This window comes from Oculina patagonica, chromosome 7, assembly GCF_052425735.1.
Source record: "Oculina patagonica isolate OP01 chromosome 7, crgOcupat, whole genome shotgun sequence".
Classification (NCBI taxonomy): domain Eukaryota; kingdom Metazoa; phylum Cnidaria; class Anthozoa; order Scleractinia; family Oculinidae; genus Oculina; species Oculina patagonica.
In genome coordinates, this window is record NC_135764.1 from 25,806,372 (window position 1) to 25,829,776 (window position 23,405).

General features: G+C 39.0%; 1 protein-coding gene across 5 annotated transcripts; it reads right to left on the bottom strand.

The window, feature by feature from the left end:
• Nucleotides 1-5,250: 5,250 nt before the first annotated feature.
• Nucleotides 5,251-22,520, bottom strand: LOC144660474 (uncharacterized). 5 transcript variants are annotated; one of them, XM_078521107.1, is made up of 6 exons: nucleotides 21,783-22,520; nucleotides 21,637-21,692; nucleotides 11,964-12,454; nucleotides 11,081-11,521; nucleotides 7,864-8,315; nucleotides 5,251-7,251 (listed from the first exon to the last, which is right to left on the bottom strand). In XM_078521107.1, exons 3-6 carry the CDS (start codon nucleotides 12,427-12,429, stop codon nucleotides 7,057-7,059), a joined length of 1,554 nt encoding a protein of 517 aa, XP_078377233.1. In that variant the 5' UTR covers nucleotides 12,430-12,454; nucleotides 21,637-21,692; nucleotides 21,783-22,520; the 3' UTR covers nucleotides 5,251-7,056. The 5 variants fall into 5 exon arrangements, 4 of the variants coding, with proteins under 4 accessions (XP_078377233.1, XP_078377234.1, XP_078377232.1 ...); XR_013572095.1 differs by lacking the exons at nucleotides 21,637-21,692; nucleotides 21,783-22,520 and having other exon boundaries at nucleotides 5,251-6,007; nucleotides 6,150-7,251; nucleotides 11,964-13,723; XM_078521108.1 differs by having other exon boundaries at nucleotides 11,964-12,439; nucleotides 21,637-22,520.
• Between the last annotated feature and the right edge of the window lie 885 nt (nucleotides 22,521-23,405).

The window sequence follows — 23,405 nt, forward strand, 5'->3', positions numbered from 1 at the left end:
AAAGGCGCCTTTACTTTCAACTGGTTTTACTACGCTTAGTGATTGGTTTAAAAATCTCGCACCACTTAATCTTCTCAACCAATCAGAAGTAAAACCAAACCAATCCTGACTCGCCCAACAAACACTGATGAAGGTGTTATCCCCGAAACGTCTGACCTTTTTTAAGAGTACATTCTCTTTCATATAAGAACCATTTTTGAAAGAACGTTGAGGCTGAGATTTGCCTCAAAATTTAAGAAAATGTATGGGCTAAAATAAGAACATCCTCATGCACAGCCAAATTTTGCGCGTTCTTATAAAACAAGAAGACTGTATTTTAAACATGTCAAAGCCACTTCAAATATAAGTTTCACTATTTTTATCATTTAATTTGAGTGCTACGCAGCAAAACATTTTAGTGACTCGCTCGTTTTTCCCCGCTTCTTGTTGGCTACATGTATTTGCTTCGGGGTTTGATTACTTCACTGGATTGTTGGCGTCCTTTGTGATTGGCCAGAGCGATTACTTTGGATTTGGTTTAAAACATATTGTAATAAATTTTTAAGTTTATGTAGTGCCCTTCAAATACTTAATTATTAGCTTGCTTGCTTGTTTGCTTACCTACTACTCTTCAAATTTTTAGACCCAGATCGACGAGAAGTCAAGGGTAGCGAGGGCTCTGGGTACGAGATTTCGATAAAAACCTCTCCTCTTCATTCTTTTGGTCACGTGCTGGAACAGAGAAACGCAAAGGACTCTGGTGACGAGAAAAAGGCCATTAACAGCCCCTACTGCGCAAGCTCCGTTTTAGACTGTCCACAGCCTCTCGATTTTTCAAGGCAAAAAAAGCAGACGAAGTTACATGGCGTCCAGTTCTCTCGCCGTTCTCACCGCGCGCTCATCGATCGAAAAACACGAAAAAATAGAGGGCTGTGGACAGTCTAGCTCCGTCTTGACGGTTTGAGCGCTAAACAATGATGAATTTACGGATTTACAAACAAACGAAGCTACGACTTGGTCTTTCTAAAGGTCCAAATGTGCCAAAACTCTGATCAAATCCACAATTTCTCCCAACTAGAACTATAAAAAATGTATGGAGACCAGTAAAGAAAATTTGTATATTGGCGTCAGTTCAGGAAGGGTTCATGTTCGCAACATGTGCCGTGCTTGGCAGAGAGCTCGTGTTGCTTTCTAATTGTCGCGTTTTGCAATAAGAGTTGTTTGAATGGTTTAATTTTCTCTGCATGGTCTAGAAGCAAACAAGTGATTCAGTGGGGCTCTGCAAATCCATAACTTCCTCCTCCAGATAATATTGCGAAAAAATTTGGTGATATCCTATTCAATCTGTTTTACCATGGTCTAAGAAACGCACTCTTTTCCAGAGACAAGAGATGCAATGGTGACACTACGTAGAAATGCAAAACTTTAACGGGACACCTCCAGATAAAGTCCAAACTGAAAGTCAAAAATGCAAACTCTGGACAGCTATTTCGACCTATCGCCAGCTCCTTGTACACTAGCAGCATTTTTGTCCGAAGTCCCTGCTTTCTATTGTCTCTTTTCCAGACCATAGGCCGGAAAATTCTCGACGAAGAAAAAACATATAACCGCACGTACAGGCTTGTACTTATGGCTGTGACAAGAGGTTTTTTGTTGTCTTAAACTGACCGCATTTTCTAATTAATTTGCTTCGGTTCGCGAGCTCAAAGTGATCTGACAGTTACTTAAAATAAAAAGCCTCGATAAATATGTGTTAGCTAATATCCGCCGATATATCAAATTCTTTCCCTCTACATGAAATGAACTTAAATTTAATTAATTTGACGTGAATCGAATTTACTTCGTAATGAGACTAATGTTTGTATTAAGTGAAAAATGAAGTGGAACCACTCGAAATGTTATATAACGGAAATGCTAATTGGTTCAACCGATTGACTTAGCGGAGCATTGACAGAACTTGGGATTCCTATGAAAAACATTGCTGCACGTTCTAATGAAATCAAAATATTGCAACACAGGTAATAAGGGAATTCCAGATGCTCTGCTTCGAATAATCAACGAGTATAAAATATTTCAAACGTTTTTCCATTGACTCTGTTTGAAATACCGGAAATCTTACACGAGTTAAAATTAGTCCTTGCCCTCTACCGACGCTTTAGATAGTCACGTTCGCTGGAAACTAACCAAGCAGGGAAAATATTTTTGTACGCCTACTTTAGAAGACGGTAACAAAGAGAGACACTTTTGTTTCATATAAAAAAGGCGAAACAACACTGCGGACACTATTGAGTGCTAGCTCAGTGTCTGAGCAATGAACTTCTGAGGCACAAAAACGTCCCACAAAAATGTTATCTCGCCCCTTTCACTTCATTGAAAACCAGGTTCAAAGTCGAAAAATAATAATAAAAAAAAACTCTTTAAATTCATTTTGCAAAAAATTGAAAACAGACAGTACAGCATGAAAATAATGCTCAGGGGCTTTCATTTGAATGGTCACACACTAGGGTTTTATCCATAGACTTCAAAGTTAAACCTATTTGTATAACATAAACAGGGTCAGTGAAAACAGTATTACATGAAAGTACCGCACTCTCTAGGGTTTTATTCACAGCTTGCTTAGATCACATACTTGCAGTATGTCACCGGGAGTGTAAAAGCACAAAACCCGCCGCTTTTAATTAAACAATGACACAATACGTCAATGAAAACAAAAATGTACTTTACGTGAACTGTGTGACCGCCAGTTGAAGGGTGCATAAAAACAAACTTGGCCAAAATCGGCGCTTGTTTCCGGAGGGTCTATTTTTGAGCGCAAACGCACCCAGTCTAGGTATAATGCAACTAATTAACCTCGACCTAATTCTACGGATGTGGAGGTTTCGTCTACATTTCATAAAGTAACCGCATCCCTTAATAATTGATTTAATTTACGCTGAACTATTTCCAAGACGGCTATTTATATTCAGCACGTGCGGTATGGTGGTTAATTTGCAAAGCCCCATTTATTTCCGCCCTGCTTATGGCCCGCTATGGAAATAATCTTTCACGGGTCATGTTTACAACTTTTGGCTAGGGTAAACAGAGAATTTACTTAAAAGATTTTTGGTTACGTTATTGATCAGAGTATAAGACTGAGTGTCGTGGTCAAATTCTTTACCCATTCGATTTCTTTATTGTCTTTGAGGGGAGGGAGTGGGGACCTTGTAACGATCTCATTTTTACGGAAACCACCAAGCGCACATACGGGGAGATAGGTACTTAGATTTTTATCCACTATTTAGTGAAGCACGTTTCAGTTTCATCTATTAATCAGCTACGAGGCGTTTCCCACCCTGCGCGGAGGCGCTCCTTTTCTAGTGGCGTCTTAATGCGAGCATCAAGCTTATCCCGCGTTGACCAAACTGCAACGCAAAACTCCCCGTCTGCACCGATTAATCAGTTTCGGAAACTCGTTTTCTTCCGTCCTAGGTTTCGCAAAAAATTGCCACAGTTTGCGTTCTTGTAGGTCACGTAAATAAGTGGTCAAATCTGGTGACAACAAGCCGTTAAACCTAAGTAAAACGTGTTTGTGCGGTGTAAAGATCATGTACCATGGGTGACAACGACATTGAAGTATTTCCTTTACATGTGTGCTTTAATTCCTTCTCTGGCCGAGCTTTGGACGTTTTATTGACATGAATCATTCGCACAATTCACCGACCGACGTGGGGATCGTGATCTGGTGTCAACGACAGTGAAGCACCGGCGCGACGGAATCCACAGGAGAGTATTAGGACACTCGAGACCAGAAAAACCTATTGCATTCTACCCAAGAGATGAGGAACGATGACACCAACAACAATTTCGATCACGCGCAGTGCGAAAATGAATTCAAAATCTCACGGAGTAGTCGGCGACAGTGGAACCGAAAACTCGATGTGCGGAGAAATGATGATAAATACGAAACAGAACACAGAAGTTGCAAAAGATGTAAATAATGAGATCCGTCATTCCTCCTAAGCTTGCGAAGCCGTGGGCGTTTTGTCAACATAAATCACTCGCAGTATTCACCTAGAGCTATGCTTGGTTGCTGTACTAGCACAGTCAGCGCCGAGAGAACATTAGTATGATTTAATTCAAACATAACAGTAACATTTTCGACATTTGTCGTTAATGTACCGATTTTATTTATTTTACATTTGCTGTTACTGAACTAATATCTCCAGCTATGGGTTGGATCCATGATCTCCTTCCTGCATTTTTTTTAGAAAAACAAAATCGGATTATTTGGGCAAATCGATAAATTCAGTGAACTCGAGTGAATTTAGCTCGAAAACGAAACCACACAACTCCATTTCTGATGTGCCAAGAAAACTAAATCAGACAGGCACACTAATAGACTAAAGTCAACACTGGGGCTTTCATCACAGACAATTCTGGCCATTTAACAGTTTTCAGTTCGGACTACACAACTCCTTTATTGATCAGTGTGCCACAGTACACTCAATCAGACAGGCATGAATTAAAAGTCGAATGTGGGGTTTTCATCTTATCACAGACAATGTTGGCCGTTTAACAATTTTAAAACGGATGTTAAGATTGGCCGACATGATTTGTAGTTTCCAATTTTCGGCACTTTGTTACTTGTCGCCAGTTCTATATTTGGCATTTTATCATTTGGCATTCTACATTATCAAAATCCTCTCCTAGTGGGTCCCGGAAATTGGGAAATCCTACGTTTCGGCTAAATTCAAAGTACAACAGCAAAACTGTTTAAAATTTCTATGGTTAGAGGAATTTGCCCAAGCTGACCAAGCTATCGAGTTCTGAATAGGCATCACGAGTACTGTGGTGGCGTAGGCACGGTCAAGTGCCGTAAGATTATTCATTCTTATTATTGCACTTAATTATTAAACATTCATTTATCTTTACAAGTTTACTGCCATCGTAACGAGTTCGTACAGGCAAGCAGGGCCCATGTAGCTCTCTTATCCTTTTCCGAGAGTGCGCGCGAGAGACGTGCGAGAAAAATGCATAAAATAAATTTTAAAAAAATGTAATCGATCAACTTCTAGCGCTACGCATAGTCGAACAGGCTTTGTCGTGCGATCTTTGTCAAAACTTAAGAAGATAAATCACTGAAAATCTTTTTTAATAATGATCTGCCAGCTTCATGAAATATAAAATATCACCAAAACGCACTTGCTTCTTTAAGTGGTGCTAGACGGTTTTGTTAGTGTGGGGCGCATGCATAAAAACTGAAACAGAAATTAAACGACTTCTACCGAGATATCAAACTAAACATTTATTATTCTTATATATTTACACTGTTTACGCTGGCTTACATCGTCTTCAGACATCCCTTCGTGGTACAATGCAAACAGTAACAGATACCCGTTACAAAATCTCAAGCGAGAGGCGACAAAAACGAGCTAGACAATCCACGAGTTATAGGGACTCCTTGTAATTATATTGTGCTCCATGGGAACTTTAATCACTGATAAGTTTGACCCGTATCCTTTACATAAGTAGCTCAGTACCGTTTTACAAATCTTAACAAGCACTTCCAAATGAACACCATATATTTTTCGGCTAGCTCAAGCTCGGGTTCAGAACAGAAATACAGTAGTAAGCTTGAATAATCAAGGCTAGGTTTTGATTCAAAAGAAGTTTGTTGAATCTACATAGGTGTGTAACTGTTTTCTATAAGTCGATACTAACATTTCGCATCCTCATTCGCAAAAAAGAACTAAAAAAAAAAAAAAAAAATAAGCGGCCGCCATTTTAGAAGAAGTGTTTTACTGGCTTTGTAAAATGGTACTTGAAAACCGAAAAAATAATTACCGATATTTACGGGTTACTTAGATTATCAATGTTTGGAGCAAGTAAAGACATTGAAAGTTGTTTTTTCTCGACTGGCTCACAGGTGGTTTAAAGTACGGTATTGAGTACATTATGAACCCGTCCGGGAACAAATGACCTATCCCACAACCGAAGTTATACGCGGTGTCTGTATTATAAAAGTGCGCACAAAGGCGTCCGCTTGTATCTTATAGGCTGGTTCTCATATGATCGTCTCGATCGTCTCTGTCGCTTCTGTCGTTAGCAAAGTCTGAGGTGATTGGAGCAAGCAAACTTTTTGAAGCGACAGAGGCGACAGAGACGATCGGGGCGATCATATGAGAACCAGCCTTATATACACAGTTCTTTTCTAATATTGCTTAAGTTGTCTCCAGATTTGTCACAAAATAAATTGCCCGCGTTTCGGATAGCTTAGCAATATTATTTTGCGGCCTCGTCACGCGTAAATTCCGCTGTGAAACACGCTTTCTAAATACCATAGTTCCTGACGCAAATATTAGTTTTTTGTGTTTCAAACAGCTCAATATCAAAACAAACATCATCGCTATTCTAAGGTACACAAAACAGCATTCCACGAGAGCCACTGAATTACTCAGCCAAGATGGCTGTTTTAAGTGTTAAATTTGTGAAGCTGCTCTTGCCTAAATACTTACAATTCTTCTGCCTTGGCAGGCCATTTATCTTGGCTACCGGATAGCCTACCTCCTACGCAAGTTACAAAGTCGTGGCAAGTTTTTTTACAAGATGTTCCTTTCTTAACAAACTTCAATCCAGGCCATTTTTAGCTAACCCTTGGTCTAAATATATTTACTTAACTTTTTCTTACTAGATTTAACGATGCAAGACTCTGCTCTACTTTTCCGTAATTAATCATTTTAAAAATTAAACTCTTCTACTTTTTACATTAAAAATTATAGTGTTACTGAACGACACACTTATAACCGGGCGCTATTTCGCTTAATCAACACAGGACTTCATCCGCGATATTAGCCCGTCGGGGCAAAATATTTTCAACACGGAAAACAATTCTCATATCTGCTCTGTTTTCAACGATTGACGCATTTCATGCAAATTATCCTCAAGACGTATTTCAACGTTGATATTCCGAAGTCTTTTGTTGAAAAAAAAAAAGGAATAAATATATAAAAAATCCGAAGTCCTGTCTGGTTTACTACTCTATTTGATTTTAGCTTTTACACCGAATATCATATTTACAGTTATTTGGAAGAACCGTGTTCAGTTTTTATTCCCCTTTCTGGGAATCCATTCGGGTATTGTTAACAATCGGCACGGACTCGCAGCATTCGCCTCGACCCACGTTTCGTTACATCTCCTTCCAGCAAGCGTTGTGTAGGTTGCATTAGAGTTGATTCCAGTCTCAGTTTGTGGCATCGATAAAGAGCCGGTTGCTTGGAATTCTTTTTTAATCTCCTGTTGATAAGATAGCAGAAGTGAATATTAGTACCCGAGGAATTTTATTTATACAGTGCCTCTCTCCACACAGATGTAGTAGGGTCAACTGGACAAATCCTAGAGTCAACATTTTTGGGCCTTTTTTGAAAAAAAAAATGCAAAACGAGCATAGCTATTTCAGTTTAATCTGGATCACACCGCAACGAACCTTTGTTTCACTAATTTTACTCTTTTGCATTCAATTATGTTGAAAAGAGAACAACGAAACTGTACACTCAAATGTTAATCAATTATTAACAAACGAAAAGTCGAGAGTTTCTACGGCGAATTATAACGCAGAAACAATTTCAGCTTGCATACAATTAGAAACAGTTTGTAGATCGAAGATGACTAAAGACAAATGCCTATACTGCAAGCATTTTTTCGAGATGATAATACGAAAGCAAAAATTTCCTTTTTTAGTTTCGATCCGGTCCGGCGAAACCAACAGGAAAACCACGAAACTGCGTGGAACGTGCGGGCGGGAGCGTGCAGCACGGACACTGAGAAATTTTTCGCGTGTCCTCGCGCGCACGTCGCGTATTCTACACGCTCAAATACAAATTTAACGATCATGAGTCATGCTTTTACCTTGACAACGTCTGCCACGCATTTTGTAGTTATTCCTTCTTCACTGTGCTTGACAAACGCGTCGGTGAAGTTGCTTCGCCATGAATACTCGTTCCACGATGTGGACGAGATAGCCACAAGATTTCTGAAATGGTCAGGATTCCGGTTCATTTTGCTTTTTATTTTATTGATCATGGCCCCGGAATAGCTGTAGTCAGCAACGATAAAGAGACGCTTGGCTGTGCAGTTCTTCACGTCGTCCATAAGTTGTCTTGGCGTATAAAGTTCGGAATCGTCTGTGAGTCCGTTGCCGTTATCCCAGAACAGGAGCGAACCGTCATTTTTGGAAGGGCCGGTCAAGTATAGTGTGACTGTGTCCGCACACGTCCTAGATTGGCACAACTGCTTGATGTACTCCTTGACTCCTGTTGCGCTGTTCACTGCGTAAGAGTTGTCTCTTTGATGTACGGCAACTAATGATAGAAAATGAGAGATCAATAACTGGAAATTTGTTTGCTTCGGAGGGAGAGGACGAGACATAAAACAGGCAAATTATCGGGCGGAGTAGTAGCTCCGACATTGAATAATTCCCTTCCGGTTTTAGAGGCAAAAACCTTAACTAAAAACTGTAACCCAGTCTAACATTCTTGTTGTCTTCTTGGTTTATTATCAGATCCAGGGTTTTTTTGTAGCTTAGTAAACTATTATTCCCAAGTTTTATTCTGTGCATTGAAAATAAAATGAATAAAAAGATAACACAACTATAACACCCTTCGTAAAAAAACCTCTTGAATCAGGGATTCGCTAAAAATCACCCAGGGCGGATATAAAATACACAAGGATCTTTCTCGACCCCGAAAAATGATATTTCACCTCCGGGGTAGAGATTTAATGGAAATAGAGAAGCAACGCAACGGAAAATCAGATATTTCGTTCAGCTATCAGCAACCCCAAAGATTTGTTCAGTATGAGAGAGGCATGCATTGTATAAAAGAGGTTAGCAACTTTAGTTACTTTATGACTTCAATGGTAGTACATAATTAAATATTTTAACATCAAATGGAATATTTATGTGTAAATGTGTGCGTGTAATGGTAGAAAAGTTACAAAAAAAGTTGACAAAAAATTAAAGAAACTTTTATATCAACTGTCTTATACATATGCGTTCAGAGGAATTGGAGCTGGCGTAGTCAGCGAGCCGGAATTTACTACGTTTACCTTGAGATTTTAAAACAGAAGGGTAAATAGTTTAACAAAAAGGCCGTCATAAAATCGGCACTTTTTGTCAGTAATCACATTTTACTAGTCTAACAACTGGTTAAACGAAGTTAAACTTTTTAATAAACAGTTAAATCGGTACGTGCTCGTAGATCTTGGCGGTGCCGCATGCGCCTCAATTTACTTAATTAAAACTCAGTGAAAAAATCAGCGACCCAAGAGAAATAGTGACTAGAATATTAATTGACCGAGATGACTAATGCTTCCGCCAAATACGTGAGGTTTTTGAACAGCTCTGCGTACGTGAAATACTAATTAACGTAAAATCAATCTTTCGGCTTGACGAATCATACCCCATTTTTTTGTGATGACATGAGCTCGCCGAAATTAAAAAAGTGGTTTGGACGTGAGCCTGGGATTAATGTTGCGGTATTTAAGTTATATTACATTCAATTTGTTTATTTTTGGGGTCAAGCGAAAGCTTAAAATAATGCGAAAGCTTAAAATAATATAACACGCGCTCTATTAGCCCAAGTCAAACAACAGGCAAACAATCAGTTTTTTTTACACCAGTCAAAACGAAAAAATGCGCTCAGAAAATGTCCGTTATTCGGACATCTCGCATGACGCTATTCCGCCCAGCTAAGGAACTCGCAAACGGAATTATCCAGAAAGTTCCTAAGCATGCTGACAAATTTTAAGGATTTTGTAAACGAATCGAAACAATTTTAACAGATGGATGTGAAATGAGCGGCTTCATTTGTATGGCGGCAAAACGCAAAGAAATTTTTTATTGTTAGAAAACACCACATAAATTTTATTTTTGCGTCAAAAGAAAAAGGCTTGATATCACCTCTGTGCGCTCAGCAGAAGAGTTTTTAATTTCTATTTTTCATTACAACACCGTATTTTTCATGAGCAGGTAATACCTATGTATTGTTTTCAGGGTTTTATTAAAAATGCCACCCATTGGCTTCTGTTTTGTTTTACAGCTTGGTTTACAAGAACGAAAATTAAAGCTTTCACGGTCTTGCCAGCCTATTGTCTTCCTCATCGAAGGAATATTACAAGCAGTTATTGCTTTCTAAATAGCCCTTGTTGGAGATCTGGAGTATTGAAGACACAGTTTTTCCGAAAAATATTCAGCGTCTGGAGTCGAGATTTCAAAGCTAAAGAACGATTGATCAATTCACACAATGCGAGCAGTTTAAGTATTAATGAATTGATTGTAAAGATGTGTGAAGTTATTTAGTTTCGCAATTTTTCGCCGGTACGACAGATAAGTTCTAAACAGCAGAACTGGAAAAGCGACAACGAAAAAAAAGTCGCATTTGATCGACAAGCAAAGAGCGGTAAAGATGAAAAACGCAAAGCTCGTCAAGGGGTTTTTCTGGATCAATTAAAAGCTACTTAAACCAAGTGTTTTCATATTCTAATAAACGAAATTGTTTTTGTTCGTCTGGCTGTAACGCGATGAAACCGCTCGTTGAGATATGAATATTGTACCGTGAAAGGTATCGGTTTCAAAAATAATTACCGCGCTCAGCTTCGCCTATTTACAATTTAACACATTAAGGGTTTAAACCGAGCCGCTTAGCAGCGACCTGCTGCGCCGAAACACAGTGGGCAAAACAGATCTCCAGCGCATAGACGGCAAAGTGGAAAGGTCTTCTCCGCAAGCGAGGATGGAGACTCCATTGACTAACCTTTACCTAGCTGATCAAACAGTTTACTCTAGGATTACTAATCCGTCAGCTACAAAATCTACCATGACACAGCGACTAGGAACTAAACTTAGCAGCATCGCAAATCTCATTAAGCATGGCCAAAAAGAATGATCTGTGATAATAAAGCGATTCAAGCAACGTTCATTAAAAAGCTTTGACAAAACATTTTGCCGACTGCAAAATGAATTAGTGGCTTTCCCATGGCGAGGGCATGCCGCCCGAATAATCTACTCACTTGCGCAAAATAAACAATAACCTAAAAGACAAACAAATATACTCTTGTGTATACTTACGTTCTTCTTTTTGGCCCTGCCCAAAGAAAGTGATGATTTTGTCTCTCTTGTACCGCATAACGGAGTGCAACAATTTCCAAACATTGTGCAGATTTTTTCGATAGTGCGGCCGGCTTGTGAACGGGTCCCAGCCACCGGAGACCAACACTGCGTAGTCGCATTTCTCATAAGTACATCCGTCAGGAGGAACGGGACGAGCTCCGTCAGACCCAGAAGTACATCGTGCAGAGTTGTCGCTGCAAGGCAGACGGAAGTCTTCTCGCACGCCACACTTTGCAAACGACAATGTTTTCACACGCTGTCGGCACTCAAGAAGCTGTGTTTGGGTCTCGTCGTCCTCAGAATAAACAAGCGGAATGAAGTTGATCTCGCATTTGACTTGCCTATTGTGCAAGTTTTTGCAATGTCTCTTTTCTGCTCTTCTAATACACTCATCACGTCCTGAAAAAAGGAAAAAAAATTGAAAAGCTCCATTTAGTTTCAAGAAAAATGTTTTTATTCACGCTAAGAGCCGATATATAAATGTGCTATATATCTGACTGCATATGTGTAAAGGCCGTTTTCAGTATATCCTTGTTTGGTCTGGTCTATGACGATAACTTTCTACACAAAACAAATTTTAGCGGCTGATACAATATGCCAATATCAACGTCCGTTGCTCATAACAAGCTGTTATTAAACCGCGGCTAGACCGCAACGATAGTCGTAAGACTCTATATTTAAATCTTGCTATCAAACCCCGCAAATGGCACGATACCAAAACACAAAATTATAACAATTTCTTCACCGGCGCAAACGCCTCTGAACGACTCGCGTCGCGCGCGATGTCACGCATGCTTGCGATGGAGTTAGTGTAACTATTAAACGGCTAGAAACCACTCACCAGTAAAGACATGATCTCCGTGCAATCTCCTGTTACAGACGGTACGATTCACGTCGAAGTCAACGAGAAAAATGAACACAACGTGGCCAAAGTTTGCGTCGGGGTGAGGATCTAGTACGAATACAGCATCATAGGTGTCATTCCGGTACGAGTGTGAAGTCAGGCGCCGAGGTTTTTTCTCAGGTAGCACGACCCTCAATTTTGACTTTTTTTGGCCTTGTGCTGTGTACAATCTTACTGTCCGCGTATCCAGGTTTCCAAAAGTGGAGGGATCGCATTGGAATCCTCTCGATAGGCCCCTGCAGGGATTACTTTGCAGAGAAGCCACTGTCGCACGGATACGCGTTTCCCAAGCTTGTGTTAAACCATCTTTTCCCTGCACAAAGTTGCCCTTGATGCTGTAAACGCACAACGCACAGAAGAGTTTTGCCACCAGAGACGCCATTCCAACAGGTCTTTTCATCATGTTCCGCTCGCTTCCAAAGATAACACTGTTTTAGTAAAAGCGGTCAATCGGTCAGTTTTTCTTTATACTTAACAATAACAATAAACAATTCCGAGTTCCTACTGTGCCCTTGACGAAAGCGCTACTTTTCTATGTCCCTAAGGTCGCTGGACTCTTTGCCGACTGATTGCTGGTTTCCACTGAGTGTATACCAGAGCGCGCAGGGTACTTAAAAACTTTCCTTTTACAAAATTAAATAACACAATTGTTGATTGGCTCGCGGCTTCCTCTGACACGGTGTTAATTATTTTGGCAATACGCGGTCAACTTGGGTCGGAGTGACTGCTAATCGTTTTTCTTTTTTCTGAAATCTTGACAAACTAGATTCAAATAATGAAGTTGAATTATTAAGCGACACGCATATATTTCGTAACTGAAGAAAGAAAGCCGACAAGGAAATTTCAATTACTTTTCATTCTCTGACTGTGGGTGCGCTAAGTTTAAGAGGAAAGAGAATAGAATAGATTCCCGCTCTCTCAGCAATAGCTGTAAACTCTGCCCCGGAAATACAACGTTCGACCATATCACGCCCACTGCGCAAAAAATTCGCAATAAATGGTGTTGAAAAGCGACGCAGTATGCGGTACGCGTGCACTGTATATCAAACCGGCGGTTTACGAGGAATTTTCCGCAAAGGAAGATTGAAAAAAAGTTCTCTCAAAAGGTCATCAACGATCTATTTTCAGTTTACAGTGTTTGTATTAGGAAAAGAATCGTCAACACTTCTCCCGCAAAGTTTTCTTAAGGAAGGCGTGATGCTGTGGCATTGTTATTGTTTGCTGAATGAGCGGCATTTTTGCAACGTTGTCTAAAAGAGACCTGAAAGAGCCGCGCGAAAAATGATCTAGCTAATTGAGCTCGTGATACTCCTGACTGTTAATAATATTACATTCTTAACTTGCCGAAAGGGCAAACAATAGACGGCAAAGTAGCGATATTTGACATATTTATTTTACAGATGACGACTTAGCGGAGTCTCTTTTATCGAAGCTGGAATATTTGCTTGCGCACGTTTTCTCATATTCAGTCCGATTGTGACGTACTTCTTATAAAATCATTTTCTACAAAAAAAATTACTTCTCCTGTTCTTTTCACTTGGTGATTCACGCGCAACGAAATTGCCTGACATTTAAATGCGTAGAAGCTTGCCTTTGTGCGGAAAACCGCATACTTAAGAATAAGTAGTGATATTTTAACAAGGTCTATTTCGAGACCGGTATCAGTGAAAATTCCTTTATGATACGAAGACCTTGCTATAACGTCAGTTTACATGGTTCTGGTTTAATGCTCACTTAAAAAAGAAAGTCATTTACTATTAACTCTTCATTTCAATACGGATTCTCGCCATCAGAAGGCCGCGCTAGGGTAAAGAGTGAGGTTAGGGGGGGGGGGGGGGAATTGTCATTTAGAGGGGTTTCTATGTAGGCTACATGTCTCTATATCGGTATTTATTTCTTAGCTTCTTGAAACGTTCTTGTTAGAAATAAGCGATGTTTCGTTGTTACTCTAATAGCTTACTTCTCAAAAGGCAACCTTATCTGAAATGGGAAACTGGCGACCTTACATCATAGAATTTCATTGTTAAGATAGTTTTAGACTGAAAATTTGCCAAACGGCTAATGATAAACGATGGGGGACTTGGCAATATTAGAGCGGAAAAATGTTACATCATGTAACCAAACGTTTGGTAATAGTAATTGGAAATTGAGAGACAACAGATGGTGAGATGTCAAGGCAATATATTTTATGATATCAACACTGCACGTGCGTGCATTACGATGAATTATAAACCAGTGAGAAAAGATATACGTCAGCGATCTCATAATGTTACCGAGACAATGCAAGTCGGAATTGCGTAGCATCATGACTTATTATTTCGCAACAGAACATAAAGAGCTAAATCCTCTTATTCAACGGTTTTTTTCTTCTTCTATATACCTGTATACTGAAACAACAAAATCACATTTCCTCGCCGCATCGCTGAAAATGCAAAGTTCAAGTTGTACTGCCGCTTAAGACGTTCAAAGAATAGAACTTGTCGACAGCTACATAAAAGGAGCTTAAATCTTTTCTAAAATCGTCCTTACCAATAAAATCTATTCTTCTAGACATTGCACAAAAATGAGCTAAAAATTCATCGAGTTTGAAACAAACGAGGATCCGAAAACGAAGTTTCCTACAATCATGATATAATCAAAATTAGGCGCACTTTTCAAACGAAATTCTTTCAATAGCAATTCTACAAGCCATTAATACGTAAGCTTATTAGCTAAAAGGCCCTTAATAGAGAAAAATGAGTTAATTTGCGCCACAAAACACTGGGCGGTCAACGATTGTTTGTTTCGCAAAATAGTTCGCCGCGATTGAGCTTTGTTCGGTGAGAGCGGTACACAACTCAAAGGCACTTTTCAATTCAACTTTTCAATAGAACTTATTGTCTTAAAAATATCGGAACCGACTATTAAATATTTTAGAAACATTCCGTCACTTAAGCAAGAAACCCGCTTTTTCCCGAGTTCTCGGTTTAATATTTGTTTTTAATTCAAAATGATTGTTGCTTTGGCTTTTGTTATTTTGAGATTATAATTATCTGTCGCGTAGTGCTAAGGTATTTCGTGGAGAAGAACAGTGGAAGGTGAGCGTAAAGACCTGGGTGGACTAGCTGGATGAGGTGGAACAGCGAGCAAAAGACCGTGAAGGATGGAGGACGTTTCTGGGTAGCCTTATGCTCCAGTTAGAGGAGCGAAGAGGATGAGTGTGTGAGTGTGAGTGCTAAGGTCGTAAAGCAAAACTATTTCCCGACGTTTCTTACGAAGGCGAAGAGAGAGATTTGAAAGGCTACTTGTAGCTCTCATACAGAACCATATAGTCTTATTGAAAACACATAGAGACTTTTTTGTAAGGCCCCTAAAGCAGTTTTGTAGATGTGTTTATCGCCTATCGATCACAAAGACACGATTGAAAAAGTAGCGTTTACAAAACCGCCGTTTTCACTGTTTACGACGGAGCGCTCTTTGTCTTTGTAAACGTCTCTACATATGTACGGCGTTTTTAAATGGATGAGTTTTCGATGAACGTTTTCGATTGTATCATTCTGGACGATAGGCAAAAAAGGCATCAACCAGTCATCAACGCATCGAGGTAAATGTGTCGACAAAAAGGCATTCGTGTGCACGACACCTAAGGCTCACAGTTATAGAAAACTAATAGAAAAAAAATCATTGATTGATACGTAACACTGGAAAAAATTCAAAGAATTTTTTCATCCGCAGAATCGCTTTTGTTACGCTGGCTATTTTTGAAGGGCATGGGGAAAAAACTACATGATTAGCTACAATTTTCTTTCGACTCAACCTGACCAACGCTTAGATAATGAACTTTCAGAACTCTTACAAAAAAAAGCCAACAGCCTCTTGAAAAGACGATGGAAAACCTAGGGATACCTAGCATTAAACCAAAAAATCCCGGTAGTTATCGGTTGGAAAGAAAAAAAAAGGGAATATGTTTCCGCGGAAATAAGTTCGGAAATTGTGGAAGGTTGCCCTTTCATTCCGTGGTTGGTACGAATTGTCTCGTTTCCAGTCTCCCCAAGCGAAAACAATAACCGGAAACCGAATTATAAATGGAAGACGCCATCTCTCTTAGACGGTTGCTGATTTTGGCATAAATTTCCATTATTTAAACAGTCTTCAGCAGATCTAGTTCCGGCAACTGGCAACCAACCCGGAAAAAAAAGAAACAAGATTCCACAACTTAACAATATCTAAAAATCACAGACAAATTTTGACAAACGAAAGACTGTAAAATTCTAGCTCGAAAATGGCTCCGAAAAATTTGGCTCGTAAAAATTCCTAAAATAAGTCTCACAAATCTTATACTAGACGCAAAAAAAATACTTCCAATAAAAGGCCCTCGCCGAATATTAGCTAATGGACTTTTATTTATAAGTATTTACATTTAGTCTTAGCTCTTAAAGAAACAATATTTTTTTAAATTACAAGGCCCCCTTCTGCTAGGGTTGCTTGGGTATACTGTATGCCATTACGATATTTCAGACAATTTTGATGTTCAACTTAGAATTATTTTAGAACTTGTTTTTCTTGTTTAAAGAGTTTTAACATGCAGTATTCGTATGTATAGGTAAAATTTTCTTTAAGTACCTTCAAAGTATTTGGAAACGCGAAATTCTCACGGAAAATAAACCCATCCAAAAATAAATCCATCGAAAATAAACTCATCCGAAAATAAACTCAACGAAAAAAATAATAATTTCAACAAAAGTAAACCCATGGCTTATTAACGATTATCTGGGGTATCGAAAAACCGGCGTAATAATCGAAATGTTCGTTTTCTTTGAACTGTATGTCTGTCTCAAAAGCCTTTTTTTAAGTACAGAAAATGTTCAATACAAACGTCGATTTTCGTTAAAACGCGACACGTGGCCCCGCGAATTACTCCATCGCAGCCAAGTCTTTGTAGGTAGATGTCTGCAGTATGGCAATAGGTTTTGTAGCAGCTTTGCAAAGTCTCACTTGAATGGCCAGCTACCATTCAAGAAAACAATAGAACAAACAACCCGGGACAAGACGGAACAATGCGCGGGGAACAATGCCCTGGCAACAAAGGCAATAGTAAGTCACTCTGGAAGACCAGTAGCATAACAACAATCATTGACAAAAGTGTTGACACATTGTCAATTTACGCCCTTTTTTTTTGTTATATGGACCAATTTCATCCTTTGCCCCACCTTTCCACCCCCTCCCCCCAATCAATGTTGTAGTTTGTTTCTAAGAGTCCTTTGCTACCATTTTACAACATTGGAAGGGGGAGGGGATTTTAGCAGAGAGTCAGAATTTTAAACTAGTGGTAGTCATAAAACGGAGCGAAGTCAATGTGTCAATACTTTTGTCAAAGATTGAAGCTTACGAGAGCTACTGATACCGCCGGGCAATGAGTGCAACCAGTGCGTACTGAAAACTGTGTGTGATTTAAACGGAAATAGGTCCCACGGATTTTTTGGGGGGTCTTGATTTTTGCTCCCGTTCGATCATCCCCGTCAGTTGAAACCCCGAGTACCCCCCCTCCCACCCCCTGGGGAATTCATTATGTTCCTGTTAGTTTATTCACGTCAAAAAGTCTGGCATCTCCGGTCGTACTGAATAACTACAGTGGCAAAGAAAAAAATTGTTGTGCGATTCGATACTATTGCAAAGAAGTTAATCTTTGGTGCAGTTAAGAAGATTATCTCTAAGGCCTCAATACTTCAATCTTTATGGATGACTACCTATCAAAAGATAGCAGTGGTCTTGAAAACAAAAATTGACTTAACGGAAAGTTCTAGTAAAAAGTTAAGACTGTTTCACGCTTCCATGCACAGGAAATAGTTTTGGTACAAAAACCGTAACAAACTCGTTAGAGGATTTTTCATTACTTCTTTAAATTTTGACTTGCGATTTGGCAGTTAAGGACTAGTAAATTCTAACACAATTCTTGGTACATTAAAAAAGGAACAAAAAAAAAAACAGTTTTGACTAGTGACGGTTTGTTTACCAGATGAAAATTCTTTCTGACAAAAAAAAAACGAAGAGTTAAAAACTTTCCGTTCAACCATAAAGATAGCTAACTGCTCGTGAAATAGCCGGGATGCGACTTGTAAAAAAGAAATAAAATGCACACAGATAACACACTTAACTAGTTGAACGAACAGGGATGTTCGGTTTTTAAAACTGTTAGCTGCCAAGTTAAATTTCGGCCATTTCTCAGCTAAGGGTTAACACATTTATAGCCATAATTTCAAGATTCCAGCTATAAGCTATTGATATCGCATCTATCAGTAAAAAACAAAAACAAACAAAACAAAAACCTTCTCGTTTCTCATATAGATATAAGATGTACCCCATTAAGACCCTAATGAAAGAAAGAGTTTTTGCCCACAGAAAAAATATATATACCATGCAAGCAAATGCGTAATACTGACATTAAGGAAGTGACAGTCATGAATGAAACTCTTGCGAGAAACAAGAGAAGAAAATACTTACCGGGCTTCTTTAAATGCTACCAACAGGAACTTTAAGACGAAACCGAGAAGGCGAAACTGACGAGGGAGTGTTCAGGCACTGGATATATAAATGTGCAAAACGCGTTCCCAACTTTCTGCGCAGTCTGGCTCATAATTGAAAATTGAGAAGCTGTCCAATTAGTAAAGTCAAGTACTTCAACTGTACGTCCCACGCCGATTAGCCGGATTAATCGCCGTTCAATTATTTCGCTTTTAGCCAAACAATGATACGTCGCGAATTAGTGTCCGCTTCAAGATGTCCCCTCCCTCGAATCTGCGTCAGAATCTAGAGCATAGACGGTGACGTGGGAGCAATCAGTTGTCGGATCACTTTAAGTCTGTGTCTAGGGAACGTTTTTCCGCCGGCTGTAATAGCATTTTGATAAGGTAATATGCTTTGAGCTTGAACGTTTTCTGTTACGATGGTAAAGAGTAAATACTTCTACAACTTCCCAAGAAAAATACGATGCAACTTTCGGCTAATATCTAAAATTGCGAAACGCGTGACGGTACCATGAAACTTCAGTGTTAAAGACGTCGTGATATCCATCTGGTTGTGGTTTTCCAAACTTTTAAGCCAATCAAAGAGCCCGCAACAACAGAATGAGTAATTTGTCGGCATGTAATTTAAAAACGTCGTCGCCTCCCAGACCAAAGGTCGCGCGAGACGACGAGAGCTAGGGCCTGGGGATGAGAGTTGGGCATCATCACAAGTGCCAACTCAAGCCTCTTTTTTCCCATAAAAGAGACCATTTTTCACGCCCGATCGATCTAGAACTAGAAAGCGTACACGGTAGGTATCACGCCTTTTTTTATGTCAAAGCAAGCGAGAGGACAAGAATCCCCCGTCCCTTTCACATGGGAGTCTTCCCCCCGAGTTGGCATGATTTAACAGTCAAGAGAAAACTCTCGTCGATTCTCATAAAAAATTGCGGAGAATCAAATTCGATATTAATGTGCGTGTAGGAGGCGTTGAAAGCTGGTATGAGAGTGCGAACTTTCTCTAGCTCTCGCTTGATGCGACGTTAACTTGGTTTTCACTTAGTTCATAATTATCAATGTGGCCAAACTGACCTTCGCTTTGAACAAAATAATAAAGGTCATGTTTTGTGCAAAATTTTTCGTGCCATTTTTCGTGCCTTATTTGATCGGAACGAATTTGTAATCCCTAAATTTGCTCAAATGCAAAAGTAATGCCCGCAACTTTCTTAAACAGCAGGTATTTATTTACTAAATCAACAGCGACTTGATAATAAACTAAGTGCTTTTAGTTTACATTTCCGCCGACGAAGCATAACTTAGATTTTTTTCGTCGAACAACAAGAGAAACCAACCAAAATCAGCAATTTATAAAGTACGAAAATCAAACTGTGCTGGGCAGCTGATTGGCTTAAAACTGGTTTCTTCGGAGCACTGAAATGGTTTTCGAAAACGCCACGTTGTTCTGCGAAGAACTTAATGGGAAACATGTCCTTACATTAAAGACTCTTTCGCTTAGTGACTGACTAAGTGTCTGACATCGTACAACATGCTTGAGCCAATAGGAGGGGTCGCAATCTCTTTACGCAATATTTCCCGCCTTTTTGTCTGTGCTTGGTTACTCGCATGAAATCGGCTTCCAGTCTAAAGGCATAAACGGTGGTAAAATGTACTATTCAGAGTTGCTAATTTATGAAAGAATCCAACAATTGAGTTTATATTAATGAACAAATTATGCAAAAACAACAGTACATTCCACTAATAGTTCACAAAAATGCCTTTAAAATGCCTTTAGAAGCGCACGCAAGTTGCGAAATCTGAAAAGCAACCGGAAATATCGAAGGCACTAAAAATGTCCGAAAAGGAAGTTGTTTAGAAAACTTTTTGACACTTTTCGGCTCTCCGTCAATCAGTAATTGCAAACACTTATGGCATTGCTGTCAGGTGGATAACATAGATATATACACAAGATATGCAGCAACGTTCAAGGGAAAACACAAAGCAGTCATGCGGAAAAATTCTTCATTCATTAAACATTTTAGCTAGGCTACGTTGTGTGTTTTGCAGCATTAAACTAGCAAAAGATAAGAAATTGAACAGAACTTGTCTGTATATCATGACAGACAAAATCATCTGAGAAATTCATAAAAACACTGGCAATTCTAACAGTTTTATACTGCACGAGGCGAGTGCCCCCTTAATTATAGACTTGAGACATCGTAAGAGCTTCGGTGATTTGGGTTGCCTTCAAAAGTTAATTCGCAGAAAGTGTCCCTTAAGCTTCAGCGATTTAGACTTTTTTTTCGCGCAGCTAAAAACTGAGAAAGTGTCCATTAAAGGATTTAGCGATTTGCGGTACATTAGCATGGGAAATAAATTACTCGCGTGCATAAACTTCCGTACACTTTGCGGTTTCACTTGCAGAAAACATTTAAAACAACTTCATGCACTAGATATCGAAAAGCAAAGTTATACATATCATAAACAAAGTAATAACATAACTGACCAAGCATCACCCTTAAAAAAAAGTTATTGGACGGTTTACCGCTTGAAACATTTTTATATTTTATCTGTTTCTATGTAGGAGGGCGATTGCAAAAACCTTGCGTAGCTACGCGAGGAAAATAACTGTTATTATCCGCGATCACTTTTTGTCCCTGTTAATGTTGCCCTATTAATGAAGCATCGGATATTACGACCCTAAATGGTGGCTATGTCAACAGAAAATAACACGTCGAATCATTTTGTTTGCTCGCAAAGAATCGGCACGAATCAGGCATACATTGCGCTATTGGACCTACAAGTGTGTTGTAATACTAAAACGGCTACATGTCATGTCAAAAGTTCATCTCAATAAACGATTGTAAAATTACAATGCAAAAGTAATTGTTTAACACTGCAATTGTCTGTTTAAAGGCTCGACCCGAAACAAAAGAACGGAATGAAACAAATTTACAACCGAGTTAAGTGTAAAAACGGAATTTCGAATGAGAAAACCAGCTAGCCCGGGGAAGTAGAGGTCGAAGTAATATTCCAAACTTCGAAGTCGCGTGCCTTTCAACTTTTGTTATGAGAAAGAAACCGAATATTTACCAGTACGTAAGGGTTTGAATAAAAAAATCCAGCCTTACCTACAAATGTCTGTCGTTGAGTGTTTCCTATTTCAGCTCTTTCATTAGCCTAGTGCCTAGAAGTCAGACGGGTTTCAGTTACTTAAATAAGCTATAAGCGTGCATACGCTGTTTAAAAAGCGATACATTTAAACGTATAGTCTTACCAATGCCCTAAAAACCGCCTCTTCCGGAAATGCGACATCAGATCATGTTTTCAGTTTTGTATACATCGACGTTTCCGCAACAAAGTTCCCCAAGCAGAAATCTCAAAACAAAAGTTACGTCCAAGACATGAGTAACAAGTGGCAATTTCCTTCCTGAGATCAAACCCCCAGTGCTTAAACTTCACATGCTGCGAATCTTGTTTGGAAAAGGAAGCGTTTTGTTTTTTGACAATTATTCTTCCATTATTCGTAAATAGACTGGAAGCATCGACGGAAAGGGTTTGACCCAGAATGAAAACTATGCCCTTTTGTGGTTTAGAAAAGCCAATTTCTGAACCAAACCACAATCATGAAAATTGGTTTTGAAAAAGATCACTGAAAATTGCTTAGCGATTTTGCCACATAACATTTGCTACAAGTCACTGTTCGCGCGCGCGGCCTTAAAAACAAAGGAATTAGAATAAATCAACTCGAATTTGCCGCCTGGGTGGTCTGTCTCGACAATTTAAAGTGATTTGGATAGAAGTTAGCAAAAAAACATCCCCGCCCACTGAACAAGAGGTCAACAAAAAGTGACAACTACTCCTCTTTTTCGGATACTTTTTCAAAAACTGCTTTTAAGCTCGTATACTTTTAAATAAGTATTTTTGTAGGCTATTTATGTTATAATTCTCTTCCAAAATATTCGCCCTATTTTTAGACTTTTTGAGCACTTCCTTATAATATTTCACCGTTTGCAACACTTTTAATTGAATCATCCTACAGGGGCTATATTCGCATTTTTTTTTGTGCAAATTTGCCGATTACTCTAATCCCGTCTGCTCAGCGCATTAGAATTCTTGGCACGAAAGGTGTGTCTATAAAATTGATGACTAAGATATAGTGACATTAAACAGACGACTTTCTGAGAGGAAAAAATCACCGCAAATGACCGCGAAAGAGAAGACAAGGAATCAACGCACTGAAAATATTTCATTCTTTTAAATCTAAGGCATATTAGGATGTAAACGACTTCCTTTTAGGTTCTGCACTCAAAAGAAGGAAAACCGAGGAAGTACCGAAATAATCGAAATCTCACGACACGCTATGTCAAGTCACCTTTTCTGGTACATAAAATTCTCATCAAATCAAAGAAAAACTCCTTGTAATACATTCTATGGATTGGTAGAAAAACATTGAAAATACTGATAAATTTAAAATGAAGAAACATAACAAGACGGATTTTGAATACAACATGCGCCATACACCCAAGCTACACTAGGGGACTAATAGAGTTACAATCTTACGTTAGCTGCTACACAATTGGATTGAACACATCTACATCTACATTTTAATATGTCGGTAAAAAGTTCATACGGATATCACACCAACATCTAAAAATAAGTAAAATACAATATGTACATATATAATAACTGAAAAAACAAAAATCTAAAAATTCTAAAAATCTAAAAATTCTTAAATTCTATGGGTAAACCACTAAATTAATAAAAATGCTCGCGCAGTCCAGACTGAAAACACGCAACAGAGTCGGACTCAACAATCGCCGCAGGGAATGCATTCCACTCTCTTATGGTCCTCGGAAAATACGAGTAAAAATACGCGTTTTTCGTCGCTCTATATTGC

Bases quoted from the DNA above. Each gene is read 5' to 3' on its own strand.
- LOC144660474 (XM_078521107.1), bottom strand. From the start codon at position 12,429: ATGATGAAAAGACCTGTTGGAATGGCGTCTCTGGTGGCAAAACTCTTC. The intron at 8,316-11,080 runs GTAAGTATACAC...TTCTATCATTAG, and splicing joins GCAGGGCCAAAAAGAAGAAC to TTGCCGTACATCAAAGAGAC. The intron at 7,252-7,863 runs GTAAAAGCATGA...TCTTATCAACAG, and splicing joins GCGTGGCAGACGTTGTCAAG to GAGATTAAAAAAGAATTCCA.